This window comes from Styela clava, chromosome 8 (assembly GCF_964204865.1).
Source record: "Styela clava chromosome 8, kaStyClav1.hap1.2, whole genome shotgun sequence".
NCBI lineage: Eukaryota > Metazoa > Chordata > Ascidiacea > Stolidobranchia > Styelidae > Styela > Styela clava.
This window is the reverse complement of record NC_135257.1, coordinates 16,445,230-16,463,705: the sequence shown is the minus strand read 5'-3', so window position 1 is coordinate 16,463,705 and position 18,476 is coordinate 16,445,230. Positions and strand designations below refer to the sequence as shown.

Below are 18,476 nucleotides of genomic sequence, written 5' to 3'. Positions count from 1 at the left end.
AAATGACTGGCCAACTAATCCCATACCTGACATGGAATGGTAACTGGCGAGAGGCCGTTATTTGCCATATGAGTAATCCGCCCAATCGTTTTTCCTTTCCTTGCCTGCCTTATTTGTGTTTTCATTTATTTGTTTATTTACGTTTCATTCACATATTTTCATTTATTTCATGATTTACGTTCCATCCACATATTTTCAACGTGTCTTTAGATTGAAACATACTTTCGCCTTAATATCTGTACATTGCAGCTTATTGTTAGCCAGCTATTTTTGAGGTTTGACGAATATCAAAAAGGGGGCGTAGCTAAAAAAGTTTGTGAACCACTGGTTTATGGATAAAGCATTGGACTAATACTAAAAATATCGGGCTTGTATAGTCCATTTTCATGACCTCATCTTGAATGTGCCGTACCTGAATGAGCCTTGTTTGGCGTGAAGGGCCTATCATATATAAAAATTTCTTGTTTATGTTTTTTTTAGGTTACGGTAAATGGATTTATTTATTTTTTTGGTGATTATGCCTTTCAGCATTATTGTGGTTTTAAAAAGAAATAAATATAGTCATGTAATGTAATCTTGAGATTAATTTTATATGAAAACTACAGTTTTTCCAATAGTACTTACCAAATAGGTTTTGTGTAAAATTCAGCCTAAGACGGAAATACTCAAATTTGCTTTTCATTTCATATGTGTGGTAGTAATTGAATAATTATTGTGGAAATATTTTACTGTGAAATTTCAAACATTATTTCATTCTGCAGAAACAAAAGTGGTCGTACTGCATTACACGAAGCAGCAGCCAGAGGACTGAATGACCTTATATTAGAACTTTATAAACACGGAGCTGACATGAAAACCAGAGATTCTGATGGTGGATCTGCACTGCATGTGAGTTTGATAAACATTCTCGTTTTCATGAATTCCTGTAGTTGGAATTAGAATTATGGATTTAACGGGCATGACTCTCAAGGTTTATGGTATTCCATGCTTGTTTGAATATGTTCAAGAACAATTCTGCTGTGCTATGTTATTTTGTTCATAAAATAAGTATCTGCATGGCTGGATAATGTTTCGTCAGAATATGAGAAATTATAAATTTAACTGAGATGACTCTCATCTCAGGAGTTTTATGTTTATATTCCATTTTTGAACATTCGATACTCCGATTCCCGTAGTATGTGAACCAAGATGGCGGACACCGGAACATAGTATGTATACCAGGTTAGGGTTAGGACCACCTTTCAGGTAAAAATATTACGGTAGTCACTTGGCTAGTCCCCGAGGCCTAATCCTAACCTGGTACACATACTATGTTCCGGTGTCTGTTCGTCATCTTGGTTCACATACTACAGTAGTACCCAAAATTATTCTGTGCTGTGCTTACTATCTTGTTTATAACAATAAGTATCTGCAAAAAAAATTCACAGCCAGCCAATGTTTCATTAGAATATAAGAAATATTAATTCTACTTACGTTCTATTCATCTTGTGCCATTTTTATGCTTTCCATAATTATCTATTTCAATTTATTATAAGAAGCTCTTTGTCACTACACTCTGTAGCAACAAAGATCTTTTTTAGTATGATTCGTCTTCTAAAGTTTAATACAAGTCATGATTTTAGTGCAAAATAAGTAATTTTTATTCATTGCACGGAATAATGGAATTTCACATCATTGTTTTCAATGTTTACTAAATTTTGAGTTTATTCAAATTGCTTTCTTAAATTACAATGTGTAATCCAAAAATCTCTTCTTGTCAGTGTTAGTAACTAAGTTAGTATTACATGTGTAATATTCTTCCTTTTTGTCCCTTTATGGGAGTAGGGATATCGAATTTCAGGGAACCCATAACATATAATTAATAAATTAAGTTGAGTCTTCAATGGATACTATTAGATCAAAGAAATAGTCTTTTAATTGCTGTCATGTCAAGAATAGCCAAAACCTAATAGTAATTTTGTGTATATCAGGGGTGGCCAACCTATGGCGCATGCGCCAAACGTGGCGCATTGCATGATTAGAGGTGGCGCATTGCATCTTTAACCCTTTTTATGCCAAAATTGTTAATTGCACTTGACTTCTCCACGCCAAGCCGTTTTTTTGCGATTTACATGGTGACTTTTGATTGTACCTAAAATCTATTCTCCTTACTCCACGTCGTCCACTTACGGCTTGTTGGAATTAGAAACAACAGGCGATTATCGACGTTAGCTTTTGGACGGACTTTATGACATTCATTCTAGACTTTTATCAAAAATTAGTAAAATTTACTATTTTTTCCCTACTGGAGTAAAAAGTAAAAAGAGAAAAATAGAAAATCGTCATTTATCAGCTTGAAACATGGATTTTCCATTGCCCAGACTTCCCAAATATCTCCCAATAACCATTGAACAACCAGTTGAAATGCCCGGGCCTAAAAAATTTAATTAATTTAAAATTATAAATCAACCCACAACATGCTGAAAATGACCCCTAAATACCACCTTTTTCATCCAAACTTCAAATGACCGTTGTCAACAAAAGCGAAGCGTAAAATCGCTTGCTGTGACGCAAGTACTAATTTTGAAGAAGCCTGGAGTAAAATCACGCGACGCTAGGCCAAAGAGCTGATTAGCAAAGGCCAATTAGAATCGAGGGTAGAGTAGAGTAGATATTGATACTAAAGGCATATTGTCACATTATTACGCCTAACTTTACTTCTTAATCGTACCCTTTTCTCTTCGTTGGTAAAAACAGCTTTATTGCGTAATGCTCATAAGACAGAATACGTTTTTCTCCTACTTTCAGGAAGGCTGTAGTTTTTACTTGAAGCATGGCGTCACAATGGTTCCCTGTTTCGTAATCAATCGTAATCTGTTTATCGTAAATTGCTCGAATTTTTGCGTGGATACGAGAATTTTCGTTGAGTTAACTATATATATGCGGCTGTCATTGAAATTCATTCATTCAAGTCGTTTTCATGATATTTCAAAAGAAGAAGACTCTATACTTGCTTTTATCAACCCATTTTCACTTAGTGAACTAAACATAATGAAGATGCCAAGCAATATACAATTGGAACTAATTGACTTGAAAACTCATCCATCATTGAAAATTAAATTTGATGAGCTTTCTTCAGTCCCAAGTGCATCTGACATGATCAAGTTCTGGCAATCGTTACCTCGTGAAAATTTTCCAGAACTGAGAAAAGTTGCTCAGGGTTTTATATGTCGTTTCGGAACGACATATAGATGTGAATAAACATTTTCTGCTATGAAACTAATTAAAAGCAAAGCGAGGTCAAGACTTACAGATTTAAATTTGAAGAATGCACTGCTCCTCTCAGTAACAAACTTAACTCCAAGAATAAAAAAACTGGCGAAAGTAAAACAGCAGCAAAAGTCTCATAAAGGCGGTACTTAAATAAAATTAATCAGTTTTATTTATTATACTTCCTTGCTTAATTTCTATTCATGTGAAGTTGTAAATTGTAAAAAACTACATATACGTGTGTATATATGTGTGTGTATTATAAATTTATATAATTTCAACAATGAGCGGACATTAGGCGTGGGAATACAAGAGATTTAAGGCGCATCTGAAACATTACGTTTAAAACGTGGCGCATGGTATGTGAAAGGTTGGCCACCCCTGGTGTATATGGTGCGTGGTGATTACAGCATTTAGACCAAGCTACTCTGGCATCACAGATTAAAATCTTAATCACATATGCCTATCAACTCTTTCAGAGTGTAATAAATTGGGTAGGAAAAGTCGAACCGGGTTGATGTCCTGGTCCTTCTAAAGCAGGGGTTCCAAAACCAGGGGTCGTGACCCCAAATTAGGTAGGATGATAAATAGGTAGGGTTGCAAACAACAGGTCATGGGGTAGATGGGGTCGCTGAGGTATGGTAGAGGATGGATTTACAAAACATCTAAGATTTGAAAAACCATGTTAAATTTAGCAGTTTGTACCATGGCTTACTGTAAAACAGGACCATAGGCATCGCTCTATGCTTAGACTATAGAAAATGTAGGTGTTCATTGTGACATCACTCTAAAGTTTCATGAAATATATATATATTGACCAGGGTTGTCCAAAACGAATCGAATATTCGAATATATTCGAATATCATAGTATTCGAATACCTTTTCGGCTGATTTTCGAATAATTACGAATAGTAGCCACTTTTCGCCGTAAACATGGTGTTTCGTTTTACGGGAATCTTCAAACGACTCTTTACGCTGTCTCACGTATTGTAATGACGATGAATTAGAATCGGCACTTTGATTGTTTATATTCTGTGCGACCGTACGTCGCATAGTGTTGCGACACATTTGCACGTTTGCGTGGGTGGACATTGCCGACATTCGTCTACGAGGCTTTTAATTTACAAATTCATTTCCATTACGTCGAAAAATTGACAAATACCGCTTTTCTATGCCCAATATTTCGGCCTGATTTGGGGGGGGGGGGGGGTGTCTAATTGAGAAAGTATGTTTATTTTATTTCTATGTGGCCTGCTTATTAGTCTTCTCAAGCATGATTTGTGTAACCTTATATTTGGGTCTTAGGGTCTTCCAATCATGATATTTAATCGCAGGCCGGTTATCGTTACTTTAAAGAGAAACATGGCCACCGAGTGAAAGTGATTTGTGACCCTTTCGTTTTGCCGATTCAGCAGAACACGACAGGGACAGGAAAACACAGCTGTGAAATAACCCGTGGACGTACAGTGTAGTACTTATCACATTCTAAAATTATTTCAACATTCGGATTAATAGGTTGTCCAAAATGATTGCCGCTTTACAACTTAAATTTACCGCTCAAGTGTTAAAAATAGTTAATTCTGTGAGTATGATTCTACCAAACTAACATGATCTGGTTCTAAACATATAAAATTATTAGCGCATATCACAGGGACACAATTTTTCTACCAGTCTTATTGGAGGCCTATATGGAAAAACCCCTTTTTTGAGTGCTAAAAATAGACATCGTCCTATTTGCCATGTGGACTTATTAGCCGGGAAATACGGTATTTATAGCCGTCATTGTTACGATATCCAATAAATTACAAGTCGATTTATTAGAAAATAATTTCTGGCAAATAATTTTGATAACGATAGTTAAAAGTATCGATCCTTTACCAGGATGATTTTTTGTTGCGCAAAATAATCCCTTCCATGACTGGTACCAGCATTTAAAATGTCATGTCGTATTAATTTAATTCCGTTCAACGTAACTCATGGTTGTATGGACAATCTGTGGACATAAAATGTGTGGTAAACTGACCGATATTATTGAATATTGATTCCTATTTTCATATTGATAAAATAATGAAAGTATTAATACCAAATACCACGGGTATTTGTGGACATGAAATACGTGGTAAACTGCCCAATTACATTTAATTTCGGATTCATATTTACAAAATAATAAAACTATTATAATTCTAAAATGCAACGGCGATCTGTGGCCTTAAAATGTGTGGTAAACTGCCCGATTTACCAACATTTGAGTTATGATAATAGAATTAAATTAACATGGTAAGGCATTTTAAATAGTGGTATCAGTCATGGATTCGAATATTTTACGCAGCACAAAATCATCCTAGTAAAAAGTCCATACTTTTAAATACAAACCAATGGCAACCATTATCCAAATTAGTTCCCAAAAAGCGGGATAAAGTATAAATTCTTTTTCCGACTTGTGACAATTTCTCGTGAGTACGAAAATAAGAATCAAAAACTTATTATATTCGGCACAATATCACGGCAATCTGTGGACATAAATTGTGTGGCAAACTCGCGATTAATAGTAATTTTTGATTCCTATTTTCGTATTTACAAAATACAACGGCGATCTGTGGAGTTAGAATGTGTGGTAAACTACCCGATTATAAATAGTTTTTGATTCCTATTTTCATATTTATAAAATAATAAAAGTATTATTACTCAAACATACAACGGCGATCTGCGGACTTAAAATGTGTGGTGAAGTTTCCGAATATAATTAATTTTTGTACTCACGAAAAAATGGTCACAAGTCGGAAAACTAACTAATACTTTATCCCGCTTTTTGGCAAATAATTTGGATAATGGTTGGTATTTAAAAGTATGGGCGTTTTACCAGGATGATTTTGTGTTGCGCAAATATTCAAATCCATCACCGATACTACTATTGCCGTATTAATTTAATTCTGTTAACATCACTCAAGATATATAAAATATATACTGCAATAATCTGCAAATATGAAATGCCTGGTAATATAACTAGGTTGTAACTTGTAGATAGCGGTTATTTCATTGCTTATTGTATGGAAGTTCCTACATACATTTAGATAAGCTTCAATTCGTGAATTGTATTTTCGAAGTATTCGAAATTTCATATTCGAAAAAAATAATTTCGAATGTATTCGAAATAGTGAACTATTCGGTATTGGCCATCCCTGATATTGACCTGGGGTCGCACTGGACACTTGAAAGTTGTCTTTGGGGTCGTTCTGAAAAAAGTTGGGAACCCCTGTTCTAAAGTATAGTAACTTCTTGCATAACAGAGGCTACTTATACAGATCCTTGTTCGAAATGAGAGGCATAAAATGCATTATATTAGTAAAATTATTACACTGAATACATTCTTGAATATTACGGACTTACGGTAATTACAAATATGCAACATCAAATATGTTTTGGATTTTGGCTAGTTGAAAACTGAGTTTAATATCCAACAGATAGATTTGCACGAATCAATGTAAATTTATAGAATGGATTTGGTGAAGCAAAAAAGTTGAGATAAACATAATTTTTGTTCCAGGTAGATAGTATGTGCCCAGAATAAATTTTAAAATGAAAATATTCTAATGTATTGCGTTATCGAATATATACCGATATTCAATTTTGAATGCATTCAAATTTTCTCTTCATTTTCGACATCTCTGCTTTCCAAATGTTTACACTTTACAATATTACATTGAATAGAACAGTGGTTGGCAATCACCGGTCCGCGGTAAGGTTACTGCCGGTCCGCAGAGAGGTGACACAAAAGCGGACAAGGCCGTAATAAAACATCTAATCACAAACCCAACGACTAAAAAACAGCACCCAACAGCAAACCAGGCAAACACAATGTATTTGAGCAGCATGTCTGACTTCACAAACAATTGCCATGTCAGTATGTCGCAATAATGCTAGGTCAAATAAACTACGCTCGTATAATAATGTCTCTCATCATACCGTATAAGTAGGGATGGGCAATATAGAATACCGAATCCGGAGGATTCGAATCCCAAAGTATTCGAATCCAACGGGATCCGATAACAGGATTCGGTTTTCGCCTCTCCGGCGCCTTGCGTCAATTCTGGTATTTCGGGTTTCTAATTTATCTACTACAGACGAGCTTTTTTTCTCGCGTGGAAATCTCTCTCGTTTAATTAAACTTGCGCCTGTTCGCAAGGAACCCGTAAAATCGTTAAACATCAAAGACGGTAATCTCAATCGGCATATTCAGGACATGAAGTCGGCGAAGTACGGTATACCTCACGATGAAGACTCGTTATTGTGCCATTTTTGTGTATTCCTGCTTTGCTATCTAGCTAGCGTGTAATAATAAGAATTATTTGTGCCAACTTACTGACGATATTCCGATAATCTGAATGAAACAATCTTTAACTGTTTACAGGTGCCTTGCTTCATTTACGTTAAATGATTTTTCGCGACCTGCGAGTTTTTCCAAAAAATGATGCATGTAAACCAAAAGCCAGGAGTTAAATGTTATAACATTACTTGCGATTATTTTAATCAAATATTATTAACGAATCATTCCCGTTCCCGTTCTTTTGTTGTTTCTCCGCCGTTTCAATCGCTTTACCGATGCCGAAAAAGCGAAGTTGCGTTGGTTCATAAGGCAATTTCTCTTCCGTCGTCATATTGCTGTTTGATAAGCCCGACATTAATTATCACGGCGATGACGTATTGGCGTCGAGTAATCAATCGCTCTTTTCGCTTCCGATTCATCGCGAAAGCGCTTCGTTAAATTTCGCATGCTCGAGAAACCTAAAAATCGGCAGTCGTGTTGAAAGGTTATGGATATTTTCCTGTTTATACACCAAGTCGAAATAAAACAGCCAAAAACAGTATGATATTCTATGGTTCATATATCAAGTGTTTATATTAACAATAAAGAATGGTAAGCATTTCTAATCAACACTTGGTGGGGAATTCCCACTATTTAAATACGGGCAACTATAAAAATAATAATACATAAAAGTTATATTAACACAAATAACGGAAAATGAATATTTAAAAAGGCGTTTTTTTTCACAATTATCGTTGCTACCAGTTAGCGATAGCCGTTGGTAAATTATTACCCGTAACTCGCTGTAAATTAATGTTGATAAATTCTAATTTGTTTTCCAATGCGCTGTGATTTGTATTAATAAAAGTGATTGAGTAGGGGAAAAAAGTCACCTTCTCTCCTTTTGAGCGTCCATAGCGGCGGTAAAATTCGTCTCATGTCTGTTTCATGGAGAGAAAGAAAAATACGCCTTCCGGAATTGCAATCAACAATCACACATTAGCGCCGAATTAAAAAGATACCATATCGTGAAGACAAAAAAGTCTGGCTGTGTCAATTGCGTTACGGTGATAACGCACAGAATGCCTTCCCCTACCTGCGTAACAAGAGAGAGAAAAACGGCTGCGAATATCGGAACTCTAACTTCTTCTACTTATTAAACTTTCATTCTTTACAATCGACGGAATTGACTGCTTTGAAGAGAGCTCGTTTCTATCGCGAAAGCGCTCGAACAATAATTACGACTTTACTACATAATTCGTAACTTCGCTTCCATAACTCGAAATAATTCCGTAAATTACGTGCAAGCCTACCGCTCATTATTAAAGTGTGTAAACCGTGTCTTAATATAGCATTTCAGTATTTAGGGATTCCATACATTTGGAACAATTGAAGGCAAAAAATATTGTAATATTCCTAAATTTTATTGTCCTGGGAAATGCCTGTTTAGTATCAAATGAAATCCAATGTTCAGCACATTTCCCAATAAATAGTACATTTATAGTAATACAGTTACAATTTTTTAACTTCTAAATCCAGCAATGTGGAAATTCCCACTATTTGAATAAGTATGAAAATAGAATAGGATTCGGTATTCTGGATTCGATTTAACTATTCTAGAATATTCTAGAATAGTAAATTATTCTACATTGCCCATCCCTACGTATAAGATCTCTCCAACAAAATGATTCTGGCTGAGAACGCGACTACTCCACTACTGGCTCGTAGCCAACCGGTCATGCCCAGTCAGTGCTAATTCTATACTTCAGAATCCAGATAGTCATAAAGTTCGAGTAAATAAAATAGTTTTGGCAAAACAAACATCAATCAATACCCAGACCAGAGTCGGAAGGTTCACAGGCATTGTTACCTTTCCCGAAATCTTATTAATTTGAGGCCTGGTTTTCAATATTGTTAACTACAAAAACGAAATATCGAAGCAGTCCGGATGTAAGAAACACGTTGGTTGCGTGGGTCAATGTCGACCAAATCTCCATTATGGGAACAGTTAATGGCCAGCAAACAAATACAGATATTGCACTAAATATCATCACTTTTGTTTTTTAGTATATTGTCAATATAAATTTCCTAATGTGTTTAATTTGTTGCATAGGCTTAGTCCGTTTGTGTAAAGGTTGTCCGCCAAAAATTTGGTCAGGCTTTACCGGTCCGTCACTTGGAAAAGGTTGCCGACCACTGGGATAGAATATAAGTAAATGAAAATGTTGGAGAAGCTTAGGAATTACATATGATATCGGCTGTTGAAGACCTGTTATATTTTATATTTACAGCTCGCTTGCAGCGCCAATAAACCAGAAACTTGTAAAATCCTTACAAAACATTGCCATGCCAAACCCCAGGACAGATGCTGTGGTTCAGGAAGAGTCCCACTTCATGAAGCTGCTTATCATGGCCATGTTAAATGTTGTGAAATGTTACTGCAACAAGGAGCTGCATGTCATCCTAGGTGAGGGGAATTTGAATTATCTTAATAATGTTCACATATTGCAGTTTTTTGGATACTCCAGCAGTATGTGCAACAAGATGGCGGACACCTGAACCTTGAAAATTAATTTGGAATTTTCCTCCATTCCAATTTTCTTGAATCCTGACTATGATCAATTCAAAGCAAGAGAGAAATGCTCAAATATATGGACTCAAAAGTTGCATGAGCGGCAATTTTGCTGGAAAGGTTCTGTGAACAATCGAGTTAGCGCTGCATTTGGATTGAAAAATTGCGCCCTATAGAACTCTGAAATAATTTGAAACAAAATTAAAAAGAATAGCCTTCTAGCGACTGCTTACAGCGTTAATATGTACTGAAAATTTTAAATCGACTAGTGTAGTGGTTGTGGTGAAATTTTTTTTTTTTTTTTACAAAAACCAAAATCACTTTTTTTCGAAACAATCAGATCTCTCAGATCCACTTTGTGTCCAATAACAGTAAGCTTCTATGTACTTAAGTTTTGTAATTTGATAATTACCTTTTTTATTTGTAACTGTTAATGATTGAACATATTTTAAATAATTGATAAGAGTTTGATTCCAATAATGAGTGAAACCTTGTACACATGCATTGTTCATCATTTTTATGTCTAATTGAATTAATTTCTATGTATGATACTAAATTCATCATTTCTGGTTACCAGTCTTGTTGTCCTGATATCATGATGTGGTATTACAATCAGATCTGGCCCGTTTTCACAGTTCTTGGTATCATAAACCCATTCAATATAATCTTTATTAGATTGCAAAATTCTGATGCATTTTTTGTATTGCCAATATGTTCATTTTACATCTGATAATAACTAACTAGATACCAACTGTATCTAGTAGAATTTATTACTATTTTGAAAATCAAATGACTTACGACTTTGTTAAGTAGAAAATGAATAAAATCTTTCCTCGTCATACAGGTCAAGTGGTTGCAATTATGTTATGTTTGCCTTCTTTGATTACTATGAATTGTGTTTCTATATAAAACTCTTATGTGCGTTTACAGTTTCAAAATCCTATTCCAATTTGTACCTAGTGCTCTGTAAAATATTAACCACAGAAGTACTTCATACCTGATATTATCTTTGGATTTCTTAAACCATTAGTAGCCTATTCAAGAATTTTGCATTTGCCAATTATTTTTTGTCGAGTCACAATTCTCATTATCAGTAATATTCTTGCTTAGAAAATCTCTTGATTCATGTGGGAGCAGTGGCCTAGTACTTATTGAGGAAAAAACCCACCGCACACTCGCACGAAAAAAATGCTCCTTCTGAATAAAACCTGATTCTGTGATTGTTAATGTGTATTTTATGCCTCCTAAAGTTTGTAAAAATGTAGGCCTAAGAAAATGAAGGCAAAAGGTCATCTCTTCTTCTTCATCTCTGCCTGATTTTCCTTTGAAATGATGAAAAAATCACTCACGTTCGCTAAACTAGGTTCAGCAGATAAATGAACTGCAGCTCGCGAAATTGCAGTGAGTAGTGTCACCTCTATCATTACGTAAGTTACGTACTAGTGCACCATTTGAGAACCGCTGGCCTAGTGGTTATTTAGCAAATTATGTTGGTTACACATCCCTGGTTCAAATCCCATCCCACACTTCACCCAGGAGGGTGACTTAACTACCTTTCTTCCCAAAAGTAGTAGCTCATTACATATGGTTAGATATAAGTTGCTCCTTGTACAGGGCAATCCATTAATATTATAACCATAGTTTTAGTGCTTTTTCATTATTTTTCATCTCCTTTTTCAGATGTGTTAACAAAGAAACACCACTAGATCTTGCCAGGAAACGACAGAAGATGGATTGTGTAGCTTTATTGGAAAATCATCGACCTCCGTCACCAAGATTTGGATCCCATCTTTACTTGCACTCTGATGGTATGGACAGAAATGTATGTATTTTTTTGATTCAAATAAAAAAACAAAAAAATTATAAAGTAAAAAAAATATATATAAAAATTATTATGCGAGTTAATTTGAGTTTAATATGTGGAATTTTCAAGACTGTTTGGTAATTGTTTATCAAATTTCTGTAAAGCTTAAAAAAGTCAAGTATCGGATTCAATATGACAATTATTAAATAGTCGTTTATGAAATACTATGATCCATTTTCTGTATTGAAATTTATATTAATGCTGAATTTTTATTATGATTTCCTGGGATCATGAGTTTTAAAGTGTTCGTTGAGTATTAAAGAATTTTATGTGTTGATGCTTAAATACTATCAAAGTGTTTTGTTAAATTATTAAAATCGTTTTGAGCAGCATAAGAATAATGCAGAATTGCCTTCCTGCTAATTTTGCTGTACAATTGTTGCTATTGTATTTATACTGCTGTGAAATGTCGATCATACTTTCTTTCTATTGTATGAATGTAATAAACTTTTGCCGCTTGACTTTCAGAAAGCAGTAGAGGAACTGCAGAGAAGTGGATTATCTGATGGTTCTTTCCTTGTACGACTGTCAAAAAGAGTTCAGGGACAATATGTTCTAACTATGTCATTCAATCGCTCAGTTTTCAACTATGAAATTAAAGCCATGGTAAGAAGATATGAGGTTTAGAATGAATTGGTCGTTTTATGTCATGGCTTAAAATCCTGAACGAGTCTCCACTTTTTTTGAGTCTCCACTTTTTTTGAGTCTCCACTTTTTTTGAATCTCCACTTTTTTGAGTCTCCACTTTTTGTTTTGAAATTCCTATTGATCAAAAGCAGGTACCGGTAATCGAAACATGCAGATACATTATGGTACCAAAAACTCATTTACAATTTGAAATTTTCAAAATATCGTTAAAGGACTCAAACAGCTGTAAGCTATATTATAAGCGAAAATTTTCTACATCTTCAAGATATTGTCTTTTTGACACTTTCTCTGTTGAACTGTCTTTACACGATGGTGTAGATACCAGACCTTCCAAAAATAACAGCTCTTTACAGATTGTTAAATATCTGGGCATGTTCGGAGCGAAAGATGTGAAGAATTGTCATATAGAAAAAAACCCCGGCCATTTAATATATTTGTAATTGAAATTTTGAACTATTTTGACATGACTTTGTTATTTATATTTAAAAATTCAATTCCTAATTGTTCCTATCAATGTTATACTTACCAATACACTTTATTTTCATATTACAGAGTAATGGAGGTTCAAAGTGGTATTACATTGACGACGGACCTTTGTTTTCGTCGATCGAATATCTTATTGATTATTATTGTCGATGTTCCGATGGTCTTCCTGATGAACTCAGAAATCCAATCAGGCCTGGCGGTATATCGGCCAATCAAAACAAACCAAGACCGCAAATTGATAGGAGACCACCTATCCCAGCGCCAATACCACAAACACCACCCATTCCAGCACATGGTAATAATCACCAGGTAAGTGCACGGATGATGTTGATTAGCAGAAACATGATTCAAAGTGATTTAAAAAGTTTATTACATTTGAACAAACAAAACTTATGTAGCCCCTAATTATTATTTTGTTGTAAAATAAGCCTGAGTTATTTTCTTCAACTTCAGTCTCACTTTTATTGAAAAAAAAATTTAACATTGATTTCGTTTTTTTGTGCCCTGTAATCCTGTTAATGATAAAATTGTATGGACCTACCTAAATTCTCACTAAAATTGACTGCAAACACAAATTGTATTGTAATTATTAAATGTCCCCGTTTGAAGGCCTGATTAAGATTATTTCCGATGATATTTTGGAAGAAACTTTCAGTTTTTAAACATGCTAATCACCACTCGAACCTCATAAAAAAATCGAAAATATTGCAAACTAATTTTGATGTAGACTAAATTTTAGAATTAGGCTTATTGCCATCTCGTGATTATCTTGGGTGGGCTTTCCAAACTTTTTTCGCTGTGGTCGTATGGACCCACCAAGTGTTTATTGGATTTGGAGATATCCAAGTCAAATCACTTGATGGAATTCTTTAATTTTAGTGTACTCGGTATTTTTACCTTGCGTGTTGAGTTTGAGCATTTCCTTTCGTTTGATTCTGGTACTAAGTTTGCATATTCATTTTGATTCCAATTTGAAATAATCTATGATCAAAGCACATTAATTAGTGTAGCTATGATAGGTTTATTCAATTATTTTATTATCTCCCTTTTCAATTCAGAACCTTAAAACAATTCGCATAGACTGGGTTGTCCTCTGGTTTCCTAGTACCGGTACCCATAACAAAATGTTTTTAAAATGAATTAAGGTTTTAATTCTATAACAAAATTTATTGGTAAATTTAATATAATTCGCACTTTGTCTGTGACCCCGGGAAATCGTGCTGTCACCTGGACCATGTTGGGAAGCCCTGATCTAAAGCATCTGCCACTATGATATTGATAACGGAAAGAGTTAACCACATGATATCAAATATGTATATTGTGAGACAACGAGATGAATAAATAAATATGATTGTAAAAGAAAAAAATTTTCCTTTTTGTACTAAGGTTCCATTTCCTGGTACAAACTCGAATAGGGAAAAGGGCAAAGTTATTAAACGTGAGATGTTGAAATTGGGAAGAGAACTTGGAATGGGAGAATTTGGTTCTGTTTTGATGGGAGAATGGACTGATCCGAGTGGAAGAAATGTAAGTGCTGCGTTTTAAGTCTTATTTGGTGTAAATTGATTACAAATTACAATACCACGGAATGAATTTTTCCTAATGGCTTATTTTTCATCCTTGGAATTTAGTCTTGGTTTTTGAACCTTTTTAAATGAAACAAAATGTTTCTCCATTATCTTGCAGATGGCTTAGATTTTGTACCGGTATTTGAGAAGTTGCATGGAACTATGGGTCCATTAGGTAATCAGTCCAAAAACGTATATTCAATGAAAAAAATCGAGTCTGTATGTATTTGGGGTCGAATCTATTTTTATATTCAATCGTATTTGGTACTCAATTGAGGTTGAGCTTATTTCTAACCATAAATTGTATGATTATCATTCCTTATTTTTAATTCATTTTATTGCTCTATGTCCACATTTTAGTTTGATCTTATTCCTACTCAGGAAATAATCGTTCATACAAATTGACATCAGAACTTTGTGACACAGCGATGATGCTGTACTCACCGACAATGGAATCTCCTATTTTACCGAAATCTCTACACAAATGTTTTTAACTCAAATGTTTTTAATAATAGTGTCATTTAAATACTAAACCAACTTTAAACTGTACAAAAATTGGATTGAACTTGTGCATAACACTAGTAAAGGATGCAATAAATATTTAACAAATAGAGTATTTTTTTTGCAAAGGGAAGTGCAAAGTGTTCCAATATAGGCAAAGGAAATTTAGTAAAAAACGTTGGAAAAAACTGCTGTATGAAATACAGGTCAAGTGAATTAAATTTGAAGGTGATCAATCAATGTATTTGTTCTTACAGATACCAGTTGCGCTGAAAACATTGCATGGGGAACATATCAATACAGGAGAGGAAGAATTCAAGAGAGAAGCTTCTATTATGATGGGACTCGATCATCCTTGCATTGTCAAATTATATGGAATATGTAGAGGGGAATCACTCATGATGGTATGTAAACCTCAAATTCAAATGTATGAAATGGGTTTTTACAACTTAAAATGATTCAAGCTATTTATTGGAAAATTCTTGATTTGTTGTGTTTCATTTGCAGATAAAATGTAGATAGTAGGTACTAGGTAAGATATAAAATTATTGATGCCCTTTAATTAGGTATATCTGTATTCTAGTTATTTTATATTCTCACATATTGGCCGATCTCACATATAAGCCACCACATAAAAACGGCTCTCAACAGTGAGTTAATAAAAATATATAAGCTGGCCCTACAAATCGTAACAAGCTGTACTCTCCTATCACAGCAAATGAGAATTGATGAAAATGATTGTTATGTTTTACTTTTATTAATACCAGTAAGAAGTGTCTAAAAATTCTTCAAATTCATTCTCACCATCACTGTCAAACTCCAGTCCCTTTAGTGTGATCAGAGTTATGTACGTATAAGCTGAATTTTTAGTGCAATCAGAGTTATGCGCATGAGCCGACCCTTTGATTCGGCAACTTTTTTCTGTGAGTTTTAAACTGGCTTATATTCGAGGATATACGATAGTTTACCCTCGAACTATTCGAAGTTCAACATTTTTATATTCTCCTATTTTCTACTGGTTATAGGTTCAAGAATTAGTAACAATGGGTTCGGCTCTTGACTTTATTCTTGATTATCCTGTTGCTGTTGGACTTGGTGAATTCAAATTGTGGGCGGCACAAATTGCAAGTGGAATGAATTACCTTGAAGAGAAAGGGTGAGTATGTTTGACCAGAATTGCTGATTCGATCACCCACCCATGATTAAGCAATAATGAGAACATGCTAGTCATTGTGTTAATAGAGATCACCAGCAATGCAATTGCTGTAACCACCTACCTTGTTGCTGGCTGGGTCATGTGATAGGTAGCAGATTATGGCTGATATTTTCAAATAACAGAAAAATTGAACTGATTAGTTATCTGTATACCTATTTTGGACTCTTACACATAGTAACAAGATTATGACTTATGAATATGCCGTTTTGATTCTCCTACAAGGTCCTAGGCAAGCAACCACGCTCATGAAGTGGCTAATATGTTTCAGAAGGACTAGCCTATCCCATCTACCAGGTTGCTGAATTTTTACTTGGCCCTTTTTCTGTACTCTCGTAGTGTGTGTACCAGGTTAGAGTTAGGCCAAAGTTTTAATCAGATTTTTCCTATTTTAGTTTTGTTACGAGTTAGGGGACTGTCTATGTTATCCAAGTGAATATACTCCCTGCCCATAGATTTTAGTCCTTTTACACAACTTGATGTAAAATACAAAATTAGTTACCTCCATAGTCCATATTGGTAAACACACTTCTGCGCCCATTTTTCCATATTACTGTCATTTGCAGAATTTTTTTTTTAATAATTTAAAAAAAAAGGCTTGATATCGAGTAAATTTGGATTATATTAAATTTCATGCCTTACAGATTTGTGCATCGTGATCTTGCTTTAAGAAATATTCTACTTTCTTCAATTCAACTTATCAAAATATCTGATTTTGGTCTGAGTAGAGCAGTTGGTGCAGGAAACAATTATTATAAAGCATCTGCAGGTGGTAGATGGCCTGTTAAATGGTAAGTTTTTATCTCATCTCATCTTTATTATCTTTTATCTTGATAATTTATGCAAATTTATAAATCGGTGTTATGCGTGAACATGTTCCACCTAAACATTTCCCAATAATTGTTTGGAAAAGGATCATGGCTAATAAGATACTTTTAAATCAGTGAGAAGCCTCTAGATGAGAATATATACATCATACACATCAGAATATATATCATGGATTGATATATTGGTACTCCCGTAGTAGTATGTGTACCAGGTTAGGGTTAGGCCATAATTTTATTCCGATTTTCCTTATTTTAAATCTTTTACGAGTTTGGGAACTGTCTGTGTTGGCCAAGTGAATATACCCCCTTCCCCTTGGTTTCAGTCCCTGTAAAATAGGCGAACAAAATTAGTTATATATATATAGGTACGTCGATATATTGCTCGTCTCGTACCCAGCTTGGGTTGGTAACAGGAGTTTGTGATTCACCATATGATTCAGCACTCATTTAAACTTTCCTCTTCTCTGGGATCATATGTAATTTTTTTATTATTATTATGTCAACTTCCAGCAGTGTTATTCATTATATTTGAGTTTGTGCCTGGCCAATAATTATCATGATTACTGCTAATGTCTAAATATACGACTTAGAAGCAATTAACTTTAAATATTTTGTATCTTGTACCAAATCTGATCTACCATAGTACCGATTTGGTAAGATAAGAATATTGTTGGTTTATGTTATGCCTCATTTTTCAGGTATGCACCAGAATCTATTAATTACGGTACTTTTTCATCAGCATCTGATGTTTGGAGTTACGCAGTTACCATCTGGGAAATGTTTTCCAAAGGAGATCAACCCTATGGCAATATGACTGGGGCACAGGTTTGTTGTTACTTATCGATCTTATGTCTGTCTGTCTGTGTGTATGTTTGTTTGTCTGTTAGATGAACGCGGTATCTCACGAAGGCGAGGTTGAATCTGCTCCAAATTGCATGTGCATTCATCATAACTCTGACCAGAAACCTATCGATTTTGGATGGATTATGTTGTATAATTAGCGAGTTATTAATTAATTAGTGATGGGACACGCGGTTTCACTATAGAGTCATGAATCGGAACCGCAGTTTCGATCGATAAGTCTTCGGTCTCCGACCGGTATTCTCGTTGTTACTTATTAATGTGTTTTTTGGTGTCTGGCAATTATATGGACTACAATTGATACAATTCAAAGTGGTGGGCGGAGTTAGAATTGTTAGCCTGACATGTGACCCAATAAGTCTCGACCACAAAAAATTGGCTAAA

General features: G+C 34.6%; 1 protein-coding gene across 1 annotated transcript in view; it reads left to right on the top strand.

Annotated features, from left to right (window-relative positions):
* The window catches only part of LOC120345337 (tyrosine-protein kinase HTK16-like), a 28,856-nt gene that overhangs the window by 6,515 nt on the left and 3,865 nt on the right, over positions 1-18,476 (top strand). The window contains exons 5-14 of the mRNA XM_039414752.2: positions 762-888; positions 9,844-10,019; positions 11,805-11,946; positions 12,457-12,594; positions 13,189-13,431; positions 14,509-14,649; positions 15,449-15,595; positions 16,217-16,347; positions 17,049-17,195; positions 17,930-18,056. Coding sequence (XP_039270686.1) covers positions 762-888; positions 9,844-10,019; positions 11,805-11,946; positions 12,457-12,594; positions 13,189-13,431; positions 14,509-14,649; positions 15,449-15,595; positions 16,217-16,347; positions 17,049-17,195; positions 17,930-18,056 — 1,519 coding nt within the window. The remainder of the gene's footprint in view (positions 1-761; positions 889-9,843; positions 10,020-11,804; positions 11,947-12,456; positions 12,595-13,188; positions 13,432-14,508; positions 14,650-15,448; positions 15,596-16,216; positions 16,348-17,048; positions 17,196-17,929; positions 18,057-18,476) is intronic.